Here is an 18,091-nt window from a genome sequence, read left to right on the forward strand (position 1 = left end):
AATAGAATGAGAGAACCTGAAGGTAGTTATACGGGAAATATTTATAAAAATGATCAAAGGATGTTGTAAGACAACACAAAAAAAATATTAACATTGGGTGGTGCGCTAAGAACACGGAACGTGAAGCGATAGTGAACCCCCTCCTTGTCATCCACATTATTACAGATTTAAAAAAACCATAATATGCTCTTGGAAAGACTGCACCATACAGACTACCGGGAATACGTTGCATGAACATGCTGATGAAACAGGGAGATTACTGGCTAAAATTCTGAGACACAAGTCTAGACATCCACCTGTTACTGCTATAAGTGATACTGGGGGCAGACCCAATAGTTGCTGTTGACCATTACTCTGGCATTTACAACATACTTGTCACAATTATATAAAAGTGCACACCAACCTGAACAAGGCAATATCACATTTTTTTTGGGGATAAATTGATGCTCCTGTATTGGATTGGATAACGGTCTAGAATTGCAAGCTCACATTACTGACCAAGAGAAAAGAGGTGCGATAACGTGTGGCTAGAAATAAAATGCCTGGCAAGGACGGTTTACCAGGTGAATTTTATCACGCCTATAGTTGGTTACTAACACCTAAACTGACAGCTATACAGTAGTGCTTCTGTGAAGTGGGATACCTCCCAGACACTACTCGTGAGGCTTTAGTGATCACTTTTGTCTATACCAAGACTGGACCCATTAGACAAGGCATCGTATCGCCCTATCTCTATGCATAAAACAGACTATAATTGTCGACTGGGGTCCTTGCTACCTGCTTTGATATCACATATGCCCAAATTGGTTCATTTGAACTAAAAAGGCTTCATACCTGGGCGCAGCACTTCATTGAATATTAGACATCCATTTCAAATATTGAAAGGCTATTCCGAAAAATATCTGCAATCTGCTATACTTACCTTGGATATAGACAATAGACGCTTTAAGCAGGAAATATTTATTCTCTACACTACATAAATTTGGATTGGGTGAACATATGATCCAAAGGATACAATACTTTTACACCCGCCCTACAGCTAGAGTGAAGATAGGCAGGTCTAGTTCCCACCAATACATAATTGAAAGGTGGACACTACAGGGTTGGGTACTGTCACCCACTTTATTTGCATTGGCAGTGAAGCTGTTCGCCGAATTGCTGACACTATCTGTTACAGAATGGGGTATCTCTCTGAATAGTGGTATTCATTTGGTTTTGCAGCGTGAATTCTTTTCTGGATTCACATGCTGTGCATTATTCCACCATCTAGTGGTTGGGTCCAGTATATTCCATTTTTGTTTTGTGTTTTTTCTTGTGTTTGGGCGCTGTCGACCACCATTTGGTGCTAGGTACCAAATGGTATTGAGTTTTTACGGGGTGTAGCCCAAATAAAAACTACCGGGCCTGGGTCAGTAGAGCAGTACGTTATACAAGTTGGTCAGAGTAGCTAAAGCTTTTAAGAGAAACATTTACACAAAATAAAATATGGAGGAGAAAGATCACCACAGATTTGAGCAAACGTTATGAAAGGGGAAATATTTAATTTCCTAATACTTGTAACATTGGATGCAATTAATATTCAAAGCATTAGTTAATTGGTTACCAAGTACTTATTGATAGTGCTCATGAGTGTGAGAAAAAGGGAAGGTACTGGAGTAGTGAAAGTGAGTTGGCAGGTGGGTGACAAGGTAAAGGTGTTTGTGACACAATATACAATACACACTATTTACAAGTAGACCTTTACAGCCAAATATCGGTCAATTAGTTCATGGATATACATTGCTCATATGTATCCTGCAATTTATAACATTTAGTACTATGAGCATGTGGGAAACCGTACGACGGCCTACATTTCGACCCCAGTGACGAGGAGGGTGAGTGATGGCCTCACAGCGGGGTCTTCATCAGGACAAAAAGAGCACCTAGTGGAAGGACAAACAAGAATGGGTATCTGGAGCTTAATTACATTGTTGTGGTGATCCTATTCAGTAGGTGGAGTGAAACCTACTTGACATGAGAAGAGACGGAGAACGTTCAGTTCATCGTAGGGCTCTCACAGGGCTCCTGGTATACTAAAAAAGGAAAGACATGTAATGATTCTACATGTCCAAGTCCGTGTTCCCAGTAATAGGAACAACCTAGTGGTGAAGTACTCACTTTCTATGGGATCAAAGGGTTCCGAATCTCCCGTTGTCCAATGGAATAAATCTCATGAGTCTAAAGAGAAAGGGATATGGGACGGGTCAAAGTAACACGGGTTAGAGAATACCAACTGATGCGTTATCGTGGTAACCCCAAGGTGCTCACGGGGGGACACTAGCGGCAGTGATGTGAATCTACGAAAGAGCGGGTGGAATGGTACACGATGTTAACAGTGTGAGTATCTGGTGGCTGCCGATGATTGGTTATGCAGTTTATGTTAAAAACGGCATGAACTTCCGTCTGTGGGTTTGGAATTGGCTAATACACGGTGTCGAATGGCTAGAGAGGAAAGGCAGTCCGTGACAAGCTTAATGGGCGCTCGCCGACAGATGTGAGGGCGGCAAGGGCGCCGTGCCTCAGTCAAAGAAAAAATTAAAAAATTGCGTGCCAGCTCAGCGAAAAAGTGCATCTGTGCCTAAGATAGTGCATGGAAAGGCTAACGATTCTATCTGTGACGCGTGGTGATGATCGCGTGAAACAGTGGCTTAGCAGTGGCTTAAACGGAGTTGACCGAATGGTGACATTTGACACAAATGTGTGACGTCAGACGGCGCCCTGGAGGTCGTTGTGCGTGGAAGGCATCTTCAGATTCTTTTTTCCGCCGTTGGGTCTGGAAGCAGGATGGGGGAAGCTCTGAAGTTTTTAAAGGATATTCCCGATAAAAAAGAAGAAAAAGCTGATAAAAGTTCCAGTGAACTACACCAAACATTGACGATGCAACCGGAGATAAGAACAGAACTCCGGGATCGACACGGAAGACCTCTAAGGTCGACAAATGGCGAGGTAGGGCCATGGAAAATACTCCTTTCAAGTTCTGCCCGAGTGCCACTACAAGTTTGCACAACACGATCCACATGATATGTGCAAACTTTGCCTACTGAAGGACCATAAGGACAAGGACTGTGAGGCCTGTGCGACGTTCCTGCCAAAAACACTCTGGACTCGTCGAAAGCAGAGAGAGGCCCACTACGCCACCATGTCTCAAACATCGAAGAAGACTTCTCTTAAGGACCTGAGCCTGTCCAGTGACGACGAGGACCAGGGAATACCAGCAGAGTGGGCGCACGAGGGATCGGACGTCAAAATTCTGGAAGGAGACTCCGAGAAACCAAGCATCCACAAGAAGATGAGCGACACAGAGAAGAAGACCTATAAGATATGACACCATACACATTCGTCAGAACCGAAGGGCCGCGAAGGACTAAAACTTTCACCCATACTGATGAATATGTGCAAACACACCCACAAGTCACAGGCACCCTTAATGCATTTCCCAGACATGAAAAAGGTGAAGGAACCCAGGTATGGTATACTGGACCATACCATTTGCACAAGGAAGATGAAGTTCCCAAAAAAAGGGAACACATAAAAATGCCGATACCTATGTCTAAAAATCACGCTGCCACTGCTGTCTGTCTCTTGTAGGTTGAGGATTGAGTGCAGTTGTGACTCACACAAAAGGATTCTATTTTGTTGGCCCATGACATCCAAGCCCACCATTGGTGTTGACAAAAATGGGTAAAATTGACAACCTCCAGTGGGCATGCCGGATTGTTGGACTAACTGGTGGAAAATGATATGGAGTTGTCTATGACACATGGATAGGAATGGCTTCCCAAATCGATTTCGAGGACTTTCATTAAAATATGCCCTATCATATAGAAAACATTTGTGTCATTGGGTTCTGGAGATCCCATTTGGAAGCACATAAAGCAATATTAACTGTAGCATATCCATTGTGCAGACACATTAAATTATATAAATTGGATGGAATATTGATGGATAGTTGGCAGACTGCAGATTTAATGTCATGCACACCACATAAAGGACAACGTTAAACCTAGAGCCATTGTCAAAGTGGACTGCAGTCTCGCAGTTGCCTAATGAAATACAACAAATATGCGCAAAGGCAGAAAGTCTGAAGAAATTATGAGTTCTCCAGAGGGCAAAACTCTGAGGAGTCCAGCACATCAGAAAGAAGTGGCCCTGAAGCAAGGTAACAGAGAAAGTGTTCAACCAGACTCCTTATGTAAGTTAGAACTTTGAAAAGAATACTAGAACAGTAAACGGAAACCTGTCTTGTATGGGGCAGAAAGACTTAAAAATATAGTATGCCCTAAATGCCTTTTCCCAAAGTTAGTATGTGAAGTGGTTTAACAAACTGGCTAAGGCAAGTAGCAAGGAGTCGGGAAACCCCCAACAGTGTGGCTACTGGGAAGATTAAACCTTGAAGTCTGCTGCTCATGCCTGCCTTCATGACCCCCAGAGACTCGCCACCAGAATGCCAAGCAGGGCTGACATGTTGGAATCAAAAGGCTCAACTGACAAGCAGTTAAGCACTCAAGGTGAAGTGAGCGCACCCCAGCAATGAGTCCTCCATAGCATTATGGCCAGAACCTCCCCACAATGCGAGCGCTCCTTTAGTAACTCAACCACCTGAATCAACCGAAAATTCAGGCATGACACAAAGTTGTTAGTGACACTGGAGTGTGTAATTGGCTTCATTCCTAAATATGTGCTCACATCTTTATCAGTAAATGAGATTGGTCTCATGATAGCGATGTTTTGCCTCGAAGCACATTATAGGTAAAAAAAACTTGAAAGTCCAGCATGTTACATTGAATTTTGGATTTGATATGTATTAAACCTTTTAGAAATATGGGATGGTGTTTGGCTCCCTAAGACATGACTGCTGCAGGTGATTGAAAGTAAGGCCTTTATTACATGTGGATCAGTCTGTCTGCCCATCATATCTGAAGCGGGTGCGCTTTTGTCATCCTATGGCTAAGTGCTTTGTGAACCTACACACATTGAGTCCTATTTTGGGCCCCGAACATTATGGTATCATAGAATGGTTGGGTATTTGCGGTTAGCTACATCTTTTTTTTTTTATTAGCATTTTCAAAGACGTACAATGTCCAAACATGTGAACAACATACAGACAGTTGTACAACAACATCCATCATACAGTTTGTGGCGATTTGACAATGTTACCTATAAATAAATTTGCCACAGTACAGTTACTATGCATAATTAATCAACTTGGTACGTTTTCAAATATTCAATCAGGTACTTCTAGTAGTCTCTAGGCTTGGAACCAGTAGGCAGCTCCTCTTCATAGGTTTTCAGAGCATCTCTACAGTACGTCATATCCTGAATCCACTGTCTTACTTTTGGAATCTCTCTACTGCCCCAGCACATCGAGATTCTACGTTTAGCTAGGAGCAAAGCAATTATGCAAAATTTGCGCTTAGTAGCACGCACATCACGAACAAGGCCTAGTAAGCAGGTACGAATATCACATACTACTTTAATGTCCACCATGCTACCTAGCACCTGTGCTATTTTTACCCAATAGTCTTGCACTGCTGTGCAGGCCCACGCAAGGTGTATAAAATCTGCTATTTCTGCTTTGCAGCGTGAGCACTTCAAATCTGTACTTCAGTGGTAGGTTCATTTAACACAAAGTACTCTGTGATAGCCTTACTAATAGTGTCCATATATACTGAATCTAGCAACGCCTTCGCATTAAATCTCCAGCTATATGGGGGCGGCACATAATGTGGCATGGTCACAGAAAGTAATACTGGGTTATGATCGGATAATATTCTAGGTAAGTGACTTATGTTCCGCTTCCACAAAACTGTTTCGTCAGTGCCCACCCAGTAGTCTATACAAGACCCACTGTTATGTGCCGCTGATGAATATGTGGCCTTCATGCGCCCCGGATTTCTGGTTCGCCCAATGTCGTTCAGGTGCATCTCAGTCATAATATCTTTTAGCTTACCCACTGCCCTTCGGTGTGACTCTGTTGTCGTGCCTGACCTGTCAAGATGCTCGTCCAGAGCAAGGTTAAAATCGCCCCCCCAAAGCAAGGTCGTGTCTGATATATCATTGATTTTACTCCAAAGTGTGGTAAAAATCTGGGTCGTCGATATTGGGGCCATATGTATTAATTAATGTTAATCTCTGCCCTTTGAGTCTCCCCTTGATAATGACGTTTCTCCCCATGTCATCAGTGATGGTGGTGTCTACACTGAATTGTGTCCCTTTCTTAATCAGAATAAGGAACCCTCTAGAATATGAGGAATATGATGACTATGTATTGCCTCCGCCCATTTACGCCCAATGTGACGGTCAGAGCTAGGAGCAAGGTGTGTTTCCTGGAGGAGGGCGATATCAATATGGAGTCTGTTGAGGCTCGCAAAGATTTGTCTGATTTTTTTTTCGGGTTGTTAAGCCCCTGGACATTCCAAGTGATTAAGTTTAATTGTGTAGGTTGCAGTCTATTAGCGCTCATTTTCCAAGTATTAAAACATATCGCAAGATAGTGTAACCTTCGTAGCTTGCGCCTGTTCTGTTTTTTGTTTTAGGAAGATGTCGGCAACAATCATTCATAGTGCGAATAGCCTGGATATCCGCGATGTTTCTCATGTACCACAGTCTGCAAAACATTTTCAAACTCCATCCCCCCCACCCACCACCCACTTCAGCATCCCAACAATGCCAAAGACAACCCCCTAGAGAAAGAAACAACATAACAAATTACTTTGTGGGGAACACCCGCTTGGGGGGCCCGCCTACTGCACACTTCTCCATCCAGCATAGTGGAGGTGGTCAGGTATACATTATTGATGCAGATTTAACGTTTCCTACAACATACAAATTATCACAGTAACCGCCTAGCTTCTGTGCATAACTAATTATTATTCAGTATAAAGAAGCATTCCCCCCCCCCCAAAAAGTGAATGTTATATCACGCTCCCCCGACAGACTGCTGCATTTATAACCCTTCTAATCTGCACGGCACACCCCTAGTCCACCGATACAGACATATTACTATTCACTTGGAGCAGCTTAGTTTACAGTTCGGCAGAACGCAGCTGTCAAGTGTCCAGTGTCTCAGAGTGAATAAGGTACAGGGGACTGTTTTGTGTTCACAGGACAACAGCGACACATAGATCGGAATGTTATTTTACACTGCATACATTACCGCCTGGTGCTCCAGCATCGCCATCCGCTACCATAAATAAGTTATCTAGCTGTAGGGCAGCCGCTCATTTCTTTTTTGACTCAAAGTAGGCCAGGCAGCCTATCTGTCCAGCAGTAACCTCTTATAGCGAATTCAATGCAGTACCAGTGTCATGGATATAAACTACAACTTGAGAGTTCCACCAGCTTTGGCTGCTACCGCAAGGAACACCATAGTCCCAACATTTCACATCACCAAGGGGACCAGGGGTATACTCCCCTTCAATCCTTGCTTATTCCGAGTCTCTGTTCTATTCAGCACGTTTCTGTTCTTTATGCTTACTGGCCAGTTTCTTAAGGAAGTCCTGTGCTGCTTTCGGCGTTTGAAGAATCGTAGAGCGACCATCACATGCTACCCTCCGCTGAGCTGGGTAGAGCATAGCATACTCTATACCCCATTCACGTAGTTTCTTTTTTACCGGGTTGAATTCTTTCTGTGCGAGTTGTACTGTCATCGTGAAATCCAGGTAAAATGCCAGTGTGTTGCCCTGGTAGTCTATTTGCTGCTTTTCCCGTGCCATCCGTAAGATTGCGTCTCGCTCTCTATAATTAAAGATACGGGCGACAATGGGCCTCGGATCGGCACCGGGCGGTGGTCTTGGAGCCAAGGACCTGTGCTCACGCACCACTATAAGGACCGCCGAGAAATTTTCAACACCAAACACTGTGCAAAGCAAATCCTCCACATAAGTCTCCATCCGTCCTGTGTTGGTGGACTTTGGAATTCCTACAATCCTGATGTTATTGCGACGGGATCTCGCTTCTAAGTCCTCTGCTTTATTTTTTATTATCTCCAACAATTTCTTCATATCTGTGCGTTTACGAGTCTTGATCTCTGATTCATCCTCTACAGCTGCAATGCGACTCTCGATCTCATCAAGACGTTTTCCCTATCTGTCTAATTTCGCCAACATGCTGTCAACCCGCTGGGTAAGGGAGTCCAGTTTCCCATTTATGTCTTGCAAACTTTGTTGTATTGCCTGAAGCACTTTTTCCATGACGTTGCCCGTCTCGTTCTCTGCTTCAAGTTCGGTGTCAGAAGGCGCAGACGTGCCCTTGGTCTGCCGTTTCGTTTCAAATGACTGTTTGGTCTGCTGCCTATCCGGCTTGCCCATTATTCCAGTAGCCAACACTGTAACGCGTGAAGTATGATGTTGTGGATTAATTCAACTCGACTGCGATGCTGTATGTCCACACCACCTCCTAGAGAAATACACCCCCAGGCCGTGGCACCCTCAGCTTTCAGATAACACAGTCTCCACAACACAGAGTATGGCCTATTAGCAGCAGTAGTGATCTATGGCATGCATTATCGTTAGTCCCAGAAGTAGCCCTCCGTACCACATGTGTATATCCACCGATGGAATCCCTAGGCAGGTGTAATCTTGTTACCCGCCTCCTCGTGTATCAGACACTCATCTCGGCTAGTGCCGTCTAATAGCCCCGCTTTACTTTGGGTACCAGGTCACAGTTCGGGTAGCGGCAGGATCTTCACTTTGCCACAGCACCAGCAACAGCAGTATCCTCCCTGCATGCGGCGCAAACTTTGCATATATTGAACTTCACCGCACTCTACACCGTAATCAGCCACCCCTCAGCGCCAATGCAATCTTTGCCTGCAGTCTACTCCATCTAGGCCTCAGTTCCCTGTGTGGCGCATTAGGTTTTTATCTCAAAGCATGCACGCTTCTCCCTACAGCATAACTCATGCATCCCAGGTATCCAACATCATTGCACCGGGAAGGGTCGGGGGGCAGGTAGCTCAGCAGCACAGATCACACATGCTTCACACCCGCATTTAAATGTGGACTTTTACCGCTGTTAGAGCGCAACGGGCAGCAATTGTTGGTCCGCCGCTACAACGGCCCGCCATTTTGTAGAGGCATACCAAACTCCACATCACAGCCGTCTGGTGCTCAGTTGTAAACTCCCCCAGCGCGTTCAAATAGAAGAACCTGACAGTCTCCTCCCTTGTGACATGAGAGTCAGCGCATATTGCCGTTCCCGGCGCCCCGCACAGCTTCACCTTACTTCTCATCCGCTCCAGTTCAGCCGCAACTCAGGGCGCCGCCATTTTGTGTGCCTCAGTCTCCGTCACACCACCAGTCGCTTTTACAGTTACACGAGCTCCATGACGTTTTACACGTCTCCCGTCCTGTGCAAATTATGGACCATCCATTCCGATTTCCATTTCTATGAATAGCCGTCGGTTTTGAATCCACATAGCAGCCTTTATCGCTGGAAGTTGAGCCTGACTGGCGGAGCTGTCTCAGAAGGCAGCCATTCCGCTGTGCGCCCTCTATCGCCTCCCGCGGTTAGCTACATCTTTGTCTATTTTGTGTCGATTTTCAGAAAGTCATATATTATTTTTTATGTACGTTTCTATTACTCCTGTTCTGGGTAAAAAATTCTGCATGGTGCATGTAAGTTATCCTTTGATCAGTTCTTTGTGTCTACTTTGAAAATATATGGCTGTGACTGGGTTTCTCCGAGTGCTGGATTACCCTCTGCAATTGTGTCAATTTTAAGGCATAAGAAAACATTAAGGTCAAGGAAATAAACTTGACATGGCTGCAGTCTCAGCTCTTTCCTATCCTGTGGAGTGTGAAACTGCCCTACTCCCCACACCCTCCCCTACTGCATTCAGCAGTCTTTTTTTCTTGGACACAGATGTTGGAGCTTTCTCTATTTCAGTTTACTTTAAAAAAAATTCTATTGTTTTATTGAGCATTTGTATAACATACAGGTATTGGATCACAACAACATAGCAGTACCACATATAGGGGGGCATATTGAGGCAGAATAAGTACAGATATCCATACGAGTGAACATCAAAATCTCAATGATTGCTTAGGAGGGTTCGTGTGACAATACACCTGTGAGGCAAAAATAAAAACATTGTAGTACTTGTCATACCTGGGGCACAGGAATCCAGAATCTGTTGTTGTGAATAAATTCAATTTTTCCAACTTAGCAACAAAAAGAAAACAAATACGTAACTGTTTCTCCACATATGGAATGACACGTTGTATACTGAGGATTAGGCTATGTCAGGGAGCCACGGTGTCTGTAGCACTGGAACCCTGGAATGCATTGTCCACTGATAGCAGGTAGTCACATAGTGGCTGCCATTTGTCCTCCAGCCTGGGTGTTGGTGACTGTAGAGAAGCTCTCTGGTGGCGTTGCAATATACTAAGCTGCTGAGCCAGGCTTTGGCCGTGGGTGGGCGCCATCTACCCCAGTGTAGTGCGACTTAGGGCTTGGCAAGAAGGAGGGCCTTAGCAGTGAAGTGTTGAGTGCTTTTTGGGAGGTCCTGTACATTGCAAGAGCAGGTCCGGGTTGGGGTCAATATCAGTCTTGGGCCAATCTGGAAAAATACCTCATGCCAATATGATGCAGTGCTTCTACACCTGTATATATAAGGACCTGCTACCAATATCTGTTCCCAGGGAAGGGCAAATACAAGTGTGCAAAACAGTTCCTTAGGCAACTTTTATTCTATATAGCATTAGAAACCATAATTGCTACATGCTAGTAGAGAAAGCTCAGTGTACACAACATAATACATTATAATAACTTTTTATTCCTACAAAACAACATAAAAACTTTTTTTTTCTCCTTGGATAGACACTACCTGAGAAATTACATACAATAAAAAACGACAAGTTTCACAATCTCATTGTTCTCTCGAAACATATAACAAAAACGGAATGGATTTCCTGTATATATTGTCCATAAATACAATCCTATTCAAATGCTCTCAATAAATTCAACAGTAATATACAACCAATTTGATGTAAGATAATCACAGTGTTTCCAATGAATGAACTTGATTGTCAGGAAATACTCAAATGAAATGTCAAGTCTAAAGAAGAAAAGGGTATATTAAAGTTGAGAGATACAATGTAGTGTCTTTAATCTATGATGGATCGTCATGGAATCTACGTGCGACCCAAGCGCCTTCATCAGGATAGCCACATTTGTAATATACCAAATCCAAAACTATGACGAGTAAAGAAATGATGCATCGAAAAGGAAGTTGTATTGATGTCAGTAAACTTCAAACCTCATGGAAAAATCGCAAAACCTTCCGGATGTTGTCGATACTGGAACCTGAAGTATGGATACAGGGACTTGTATATTCAAATCCTCTAGGCCCAATAAATGGAGGTTTCAGGTTAAGAAAAAGTCCTATTTTGTGATATTCATCTGACACATGGATGCATGAATGAAGAACTCATGTTAACAAACAGCCACTTTGGTAAAATATATATTCAATGATAGATTATTCTATTGTGATCACTGGGTGTGATGTAAGCTCTGCGCAAAAAAAAATCTATTATAAAGATAATCAAGGGAAATGAGACACGTTTGTGTGCAGCAGGCCGTCCATATTTTGTTGGTCAATTGGCGCCCCAGGCCTGTCTCCCAGTATGCCCTGAGTTTCACGTTCTGAGCAGGCACTAAAGCCACAAATACTTGATATAGTTTTGAGACTAGTTAACCCCTTCCACAGTCGTCAATCACTAGAATAAAGGGGTTAATTCGTCCAGCGTTAGTGGATATGTCGGGAGGTTGGCTCACAGCACACTCTGAATACGGTGCATTACAATTGGTCCATGCTGGAGGCCATGATGAAACTGGCATCTGCAGAGTACTCAAGGGCATGCCCGTCTGGGGAAAAGGTTCCCAAATTTGGTGAGGGTGTATTGCGTCATTGTGCGCGTGACCAGGGTTTCCCGGGTTATGGGGAGCCAGTGGTTATCTGGCAATGCCAGTGAGGGTGAATAAAGTAATGAGCCTCTCAGTAGTCGCTGGAGTTTTTTCCATGCCCAGCATGTGGTGTATAACGTCTGTATGTCAGTTGAGTCAAGAGGGATCCCCCCGTTGAGAGGATGGAAGCCAGAGACGTTGGTGCGGCATGATCAAATTCGGCCTTGGTATAGTGAAGGTGTGCATCCATGTGAAACCAGTGGTGGTCAAACTGACATTGCTCAGACCGATAATACAGGTGTAAATGTAGCACTCTGAACTCTCCTCTCTCGTAAGGAAATACCAGTGTGTCCCAGCGCACCCGCGGGCGTCTGGTGTGCCAAATTTGTAGCAAAATGCCTCTCAGGTAGTAAAGAATGAGTTGGTGAGTGGGATAGGAATATTTAGAAAAAGTGGAGGAAGCGTGGGCGAACCACACCATTTTTTGAATTGCGATTTGCCTGGCCATCAACCACTGAATAATCCACCTGCATGGTTAGTTTGTCAATAGCGGGCTGTAGTTGAACCACACCACCTGTTCGCTGTCCCGATGCTAAAAAATGCCTAAATATTTAACCGGGCCATCGCACCAGGCTAGTGGGAATGCACATTTACAGGGCTTAGTAATATATGTAAGTGGGAACAATTCTGATTTAGACCAGTTGAATTGGAGGCCCGAGAGGCCAAAGATTCGGACCACTTCTCAAAGAATTGAGGCTATGTTGTCTTCTGGGCGCCGTACAAACAACAGAACTTCATCAGCTAATAGGGAGATAAATAAAGTACCAGGTTTAGACTGTAATCCTTGATGCATGTTAGCCTTCTCGAGGTGTCGGACCAGGAAATCCATGGCTGTTATGAAAATCAGCGAGGACAGGGGACATCCCTGCATCGGTATTCGTGCAATAGGAAAGGGGGGTGCTTAATTTGTTGGCCCTGATGCATGCCGTGGGATCAGTGTATGAAAGTCTGATCAGTGAGGATCCTCTTGAAGGGCTTAGGGCCCATTCCACTAGGGCAAAATGGCAACCACTGCTCTCCAGCGTGATGTTTCCATTTCAGATATCGGCCAAGCGGCCACGTGGGCATTGCTGCACATGTTTGCCAGACACTATTGCCTGGACTCCCAGGTTCACAGAGAAGGCCTGTTTGGTCGGTCTGTCGGGCAGGTCTTCCTGGTTTAAATCTTTCTGCAGTTCCTCCCCTGGGCATGGCATTGCTTGGGTATCTGTTCATAGGTAAGGAATCTGAGTCTGGATGTGTCTATCAGAAGGGCAGGATACTTACCTTCGGTAACGCCTTGTCTTGTAGAGACATGATCTAGCCGCAGATTCCTTACCGACTCACCCATCCTCCCTGCACTGCGGATTGGTTCTAGTGTTGAGGGCTTTTACCTTCAGGGCCCTAGTTGCCTTTTTTAACACACCACAGTCAGTAATTTCAAGGCTCTGTGCTTCTGGCGAGGAAAGTCATGAAAAGTACTGACGTCAGTGTGCTGGAGTGGCAGTTATATTGACAATGCGGATGTCAAGACAACAACGAACACGGAGTCGACAATGCCACCTACTTGCACACAGGGGTACCACTATCAAAAATCTTCCGGATCCAGACTGACGCCTGGAAGTTCAAATGTATGGAATCTGCGGCTAGATCATGTCTCTGCCAGATAAGGCATAGCAAAAGTAAGTAGCTTGTCCATTATTATTTTGTATTTCTTTTTTTTTTAAACTTTTTTTTATTTTCAAATTAGAAAAGGCAAAGCACCATAGAGCAATCATATACAAGGCAATTCAGCAGTGTTATTCGTACAGCTTGTCCATTATTACCTAATTTTTAAAAAAAACAGATCCTGGTGGAACCAGGCTGTACCTGGAAAATATATGCTCATATTTATGATGCTTTCCTGCTTGTAGAGCATTATTTTAATTGCAAGGTGTAATTTCTGAATTTCAGACCCGTACTATCTGGTGGATGCCAAGGTTGCACTGAAAATTTTTAAGGAATTATTAGAAGGTGTATACTACATACATACCATGGGAGTCCTGCATAGAGATCTTAAAGTAAGTCAACAACTGACAGCGAAGTACAGCCTTTATGAATTTTAAGTTATTTTAAATAATGATTTTGGCATGCAGTGAGCTTGGCTTGCTCCTCGGTGATGTAAGAGTCATTTGTTATTTAGTTACAATTGAAACTTCCAGAGTACCTTTATTATGCCATTGATAATTGCTCAATTGTAGTTTGAACTTTGAGGTACAAGCATATATTCATATTCCAAAACACTTGACTGATTTTACTGTTATGGTCCTAGTCCCAAGTTTATTTTTTAATTGCATATTATTTTTATGGGACAGAAATTATAGTTAGGAAAAAGGTTTAAAAAATGACTACCACCAGAAAAAAGGAATGTCAGTGTATGTTTTGAAGTTCATCATTTTTTTAATTTATCATTTTCCACAAACAGACCTGAGTTGTTTTTCACTTGTAGTCCTTTGGGTATAATGCCTATTTTACAATACTCAATTAAAAATGAGAGCAATTAAAACATCTGTGCATGTTTTTAAAAACATCTTGGCTGTTACTATGTTTTTAGCTGTCAATTATTGATATTGTTGGATGTTTCTGTGGTCTCTATTCAAGAAGAGTGCTTCTGGTAGGATTTAATGTGTCATAAAATGGTAGCCTTTTATGAGTTGCAGACCTCATGTCCGAGGGTTTTGCGGTCCAGGTCAAAAGTTTCAAATGTTTCAAGCAGGACCTCGCAGAGTGCAAACAGTCTAGTCTAATCTAAATGAAAATATTCTCATGGGAAAGCTAAAATGTGTAGCTAAAACACAAGGCACAATCGAGGGGTAATAAACTGAGCAGACTTGCTCCAAGAACAATAACAAACATTGGGAAAGGCAAGAGGTCTTGCCTATGCCAGCACTATTGGCTTTGTCAATGTGTTTTAGCCATGTTGCAAACCAGTGTGGCTGCTGTTCAACATGGCTAAAGTTAGTGGTGTACAGGAAGGAGTCGTAGAGTGGAGTAGAATGGCGAAGAGTGGAGTAGAGTGTCGTATAGTGGAGTGTCATGAAATAGTGTCGTAGAGTAGTACAGATGGACGTAGAGTGGAATAAAGTGTCATGGAGTGATGTGGCCTAGAGTGGAGTGGCGTATAGCGGCATAGTGTGGAGTGGCGTAGGGTGGTGTAAAGGAGAGTGTCATAGAGTGAAGGGGCTTAGTGTGGAGTAAAGTGTCGTGTCATGGAGTGGAGTGGTGTGTTGTCGAGTGAAGAAAAGTGGCATAGAGTGCTGTGGAGTGAAGTGTTGTAAAATGGAGTGGAGCATCGTAGAATGGAGTGTAGTGGAGTGTCCTGTCATGGATTAGAGTGTCTTAGAGTAGAGGGTCACATAGTGAAGTTGAGCTTTGTAGAGTGGAGCAGCATACTGTGGAGAATACAAGGTGTAGTAGTGCATTGCCATTACAGACAATACGCTTTCAATTGAAATGACAATTACATTTGCACATACTGTTTTACTGTTAAAACTATACAGTGCACAAATGATAATGTGTGGATATGACCACCGAGTGTACAGATTTGTATTGATCATATTCAAATATTTGTTTACAGCACACTTCACAATTACAAAAAGATTATTCATTTATGGAAGGGAAAGGAAGTGGGAGAAAGCGTGTATGGTGGCAATGTGCACAGTACAAGTGAGAGCTTCAAACAGAAACAGTGGCTGGTGTTGTCCGGTCTTGATGGACTACTGGAACAATGTGACAATCACTCTAGCAGCTTGCACCACCCAAGCCATTCCCCCTAACTGGGAAGCCCATGTACTGCACCTCTTTAGCAGAAACAAAAACTATAGAGCTTCCGCCCGATTTATAGACCTGGGCCTAATAACGGCCAAACAGTTGATCTCCATGCGATGGAAATCCCCTCTGTCGCCTCACCCGCTTGCTTGGCGCCGATCCCTGCTTAATTGGGCTAAGTCAGAGGGAGTGGCGCTGCGTAGAGAGGACCTGCTTGGCGTTCGCAAATTCCCCCTAGCGCCTCAATGGGACACAATGGTTTCCAAGCTCCCGGAAATGATCACACTCACAGGGGACCTGAACATGTTGCCTGGGGACGGGAATCAGGGTACACCCCCAGCTGACGCGAGTGATGAGTAGTAGTGACACCCATGCTGACATAGCCCCTCAGACCCAGAACTTCATTACCACTAGTCTCTGACAGCTTTGGCCCTCCAGCTACATTAGATGCAGCAGCAGGTCTCAAGCGACTCCAATTTCCCTTTCTTGGCTTATGTTGTCCTCATTTTGTTGTGCCCTATGTCTCCAGTTGGGTTCGACCTGCACTATGCCTAAATCGTTTGCATGTCACCCAGTGGTGTGACTTACCAGCACTGCTCCGCCCTAACTAGGGATATTGACTCATGATTCGATGTGCTCGCCATAATATACACATCTATTTTTCCTGTTAATGTTGTGCATCGTGCTGTTGCCAATCACCTTTATTTCTTTTTACAAATGATGCATGAGTGCTGCTCTGACTGTATGTTTTATTAAAACATGTGCAAAACTGTTAATAGAAAGATTTAAACAAAAAACCCAGAAACAGTGGTAACTTAATGACACTCTCAGGTAGTGTTAACAGGCAATGGCATCACCAGGAATCAATCAGCTGTGACAGTGATTGGAGTCTCATAGATAGACAGCCTTACAGTAAATTAGTCTTGGCTCACCTCAGAGGGGGCAATAGGTTCCTCTGTAGAAGGGGGGCCTTGTGGATTGTCATGTAAGTGGCCTGTGAAGTCACAGGTACGGCATGCTGCTCCCACGAGAATCTCCTAGCATGGATTCACATGAATGATGAAGCGGCTGTGAAGGGGCACAACAGCTAAGAATGGTGCAGCCACAAATCCAGTACGCAATGCTAAATATTACAGCCACACCTCTTCTGTAAGGGGAACTGGGTCTAAATAGCTCGACGTAGAATCTAAGAGGTTTCCCCCCTGATATCGTATGTGCAGGGGTCATGCCTAGTAAATGACAGAATACTCTTTGAATACCTGGGAAGATAACTGGCGTGTAATAAGGTATCCCCGGCATCCATGAAACCCGAAATTAGTGATGTGGTGTCCCCAGACACACTACGTACGAACTCATTAAAGACAAATTTGTGGGGTGCACCTTTAGTAGGGCAAACTCAGGCCACTCTATGCATAGGACTAAAGGGGCCAAGCCAATTTTCTGATGGCCGTTCAGGAAGTAAGCAGCTATAAGCAAACCCATAATTTTCCAGTACCAGTGACCTGGTGCAAAACAAGGAAGAAGGGCATGTGCCATCCAAGGACAGTTCTAATCTAGAAGTTCAGGGGAATGTAGTCGTCTCAAGTTTAGCGATGATTGCCCCTCCATCGCCGATGATACGAGAAGGTATGCAGGCAAAAGATACAGTTGGCACTAGAACACTAGCTTAAATACTGGAATATCAGCAGATTCAAGCACAAGGAAAACCCTTTGGGGTTGGTGAATCTTAAGTGGCTTCAATTAATTTACTGCTCTATTAGATCTTAGAGAAACTAAAATAAATGAAGGTTTCCTAAGAAGGGGTGGATAACAAAATGGAGCAGCAGATCAGTTTAATCCAAACCAACATGCAGAAGCTTAAAACACAAATCTCGAGTGTGGAGAGTCTTCGATTTTGAAGATGCCAAGCCGCGTAAAAAGGCCCAGGTGGTAAATTACAAGCCAAACTGACAAAGCTTCAGATGAATGTCGACAATGCAGAGAACGGATTACGTAATCTGAGATTTACCAGAATACCGGAGGGGCGTGAGAATGGCCAGTCAGTTGCCTCCTTAGTAACGGACCTCATTCTCAAACAAGTAAATCCAGAGGCCGCTGCAAAAAAGATAGACCTAACAATTGTGCACGCTCATTGCGTCCTAGCAGTTCAGCCTCCATATGCAAAGTATCCTTAGACAATAGTGGTGAATGTTTGAGATTCAGGATCAAGGAATTTATCCTGGCTAATGCCATCAGAGATAAAACATGCCAGACTTCTGAGAACTTTTCTTTCAATATATTTTCTGTCATGTCCATATTT

The 18,091-nt window shown here is 43.8% G+C and overlaps 1 protein-coding gene across 2 annotated transcripts in view; it reads left to right on the top strand.

Moving 5' to 3' along the window:
• Positions 1-18,091, top strand: part of EIF2AK1 (eukaryotic translation initiation factor 2 alpha kinase 1) — a 270,439-nt gene that overhangs the window by 137,953 nt on the left and 114,395 nt on the right. For both annotated transcript variants that reach the window (XR_013602088.1, XM_078665149.1), the window contains exon 11: positions 13,939-14,045. Coding sequence is in view for 1 of the 2 variants with exons in the window: in XM_078665149.1 (XP_078521275.1) it covers positions 13,939-14,045 (107 nt within the window). In the remaining variant the exon portion in view is untranslated. The remainder of the gene's footprint in view (positions 1-13,938; positions 14,046-18,091) is intronic.

Source organism: Lissotriton helveticus, chromosome 10 (assembly GCF_964261635.1).
Source record: "Lissotriton helveticus chromosome 10, aLisHel1.1, whole genome shotgun sequence".
Taxonomy (NCBI): Eukaryota; Metazoa; Chordata; class Amphibia; order Caudata; family Salamandridae; genus Lissotriton; species Lissotriton helveticus.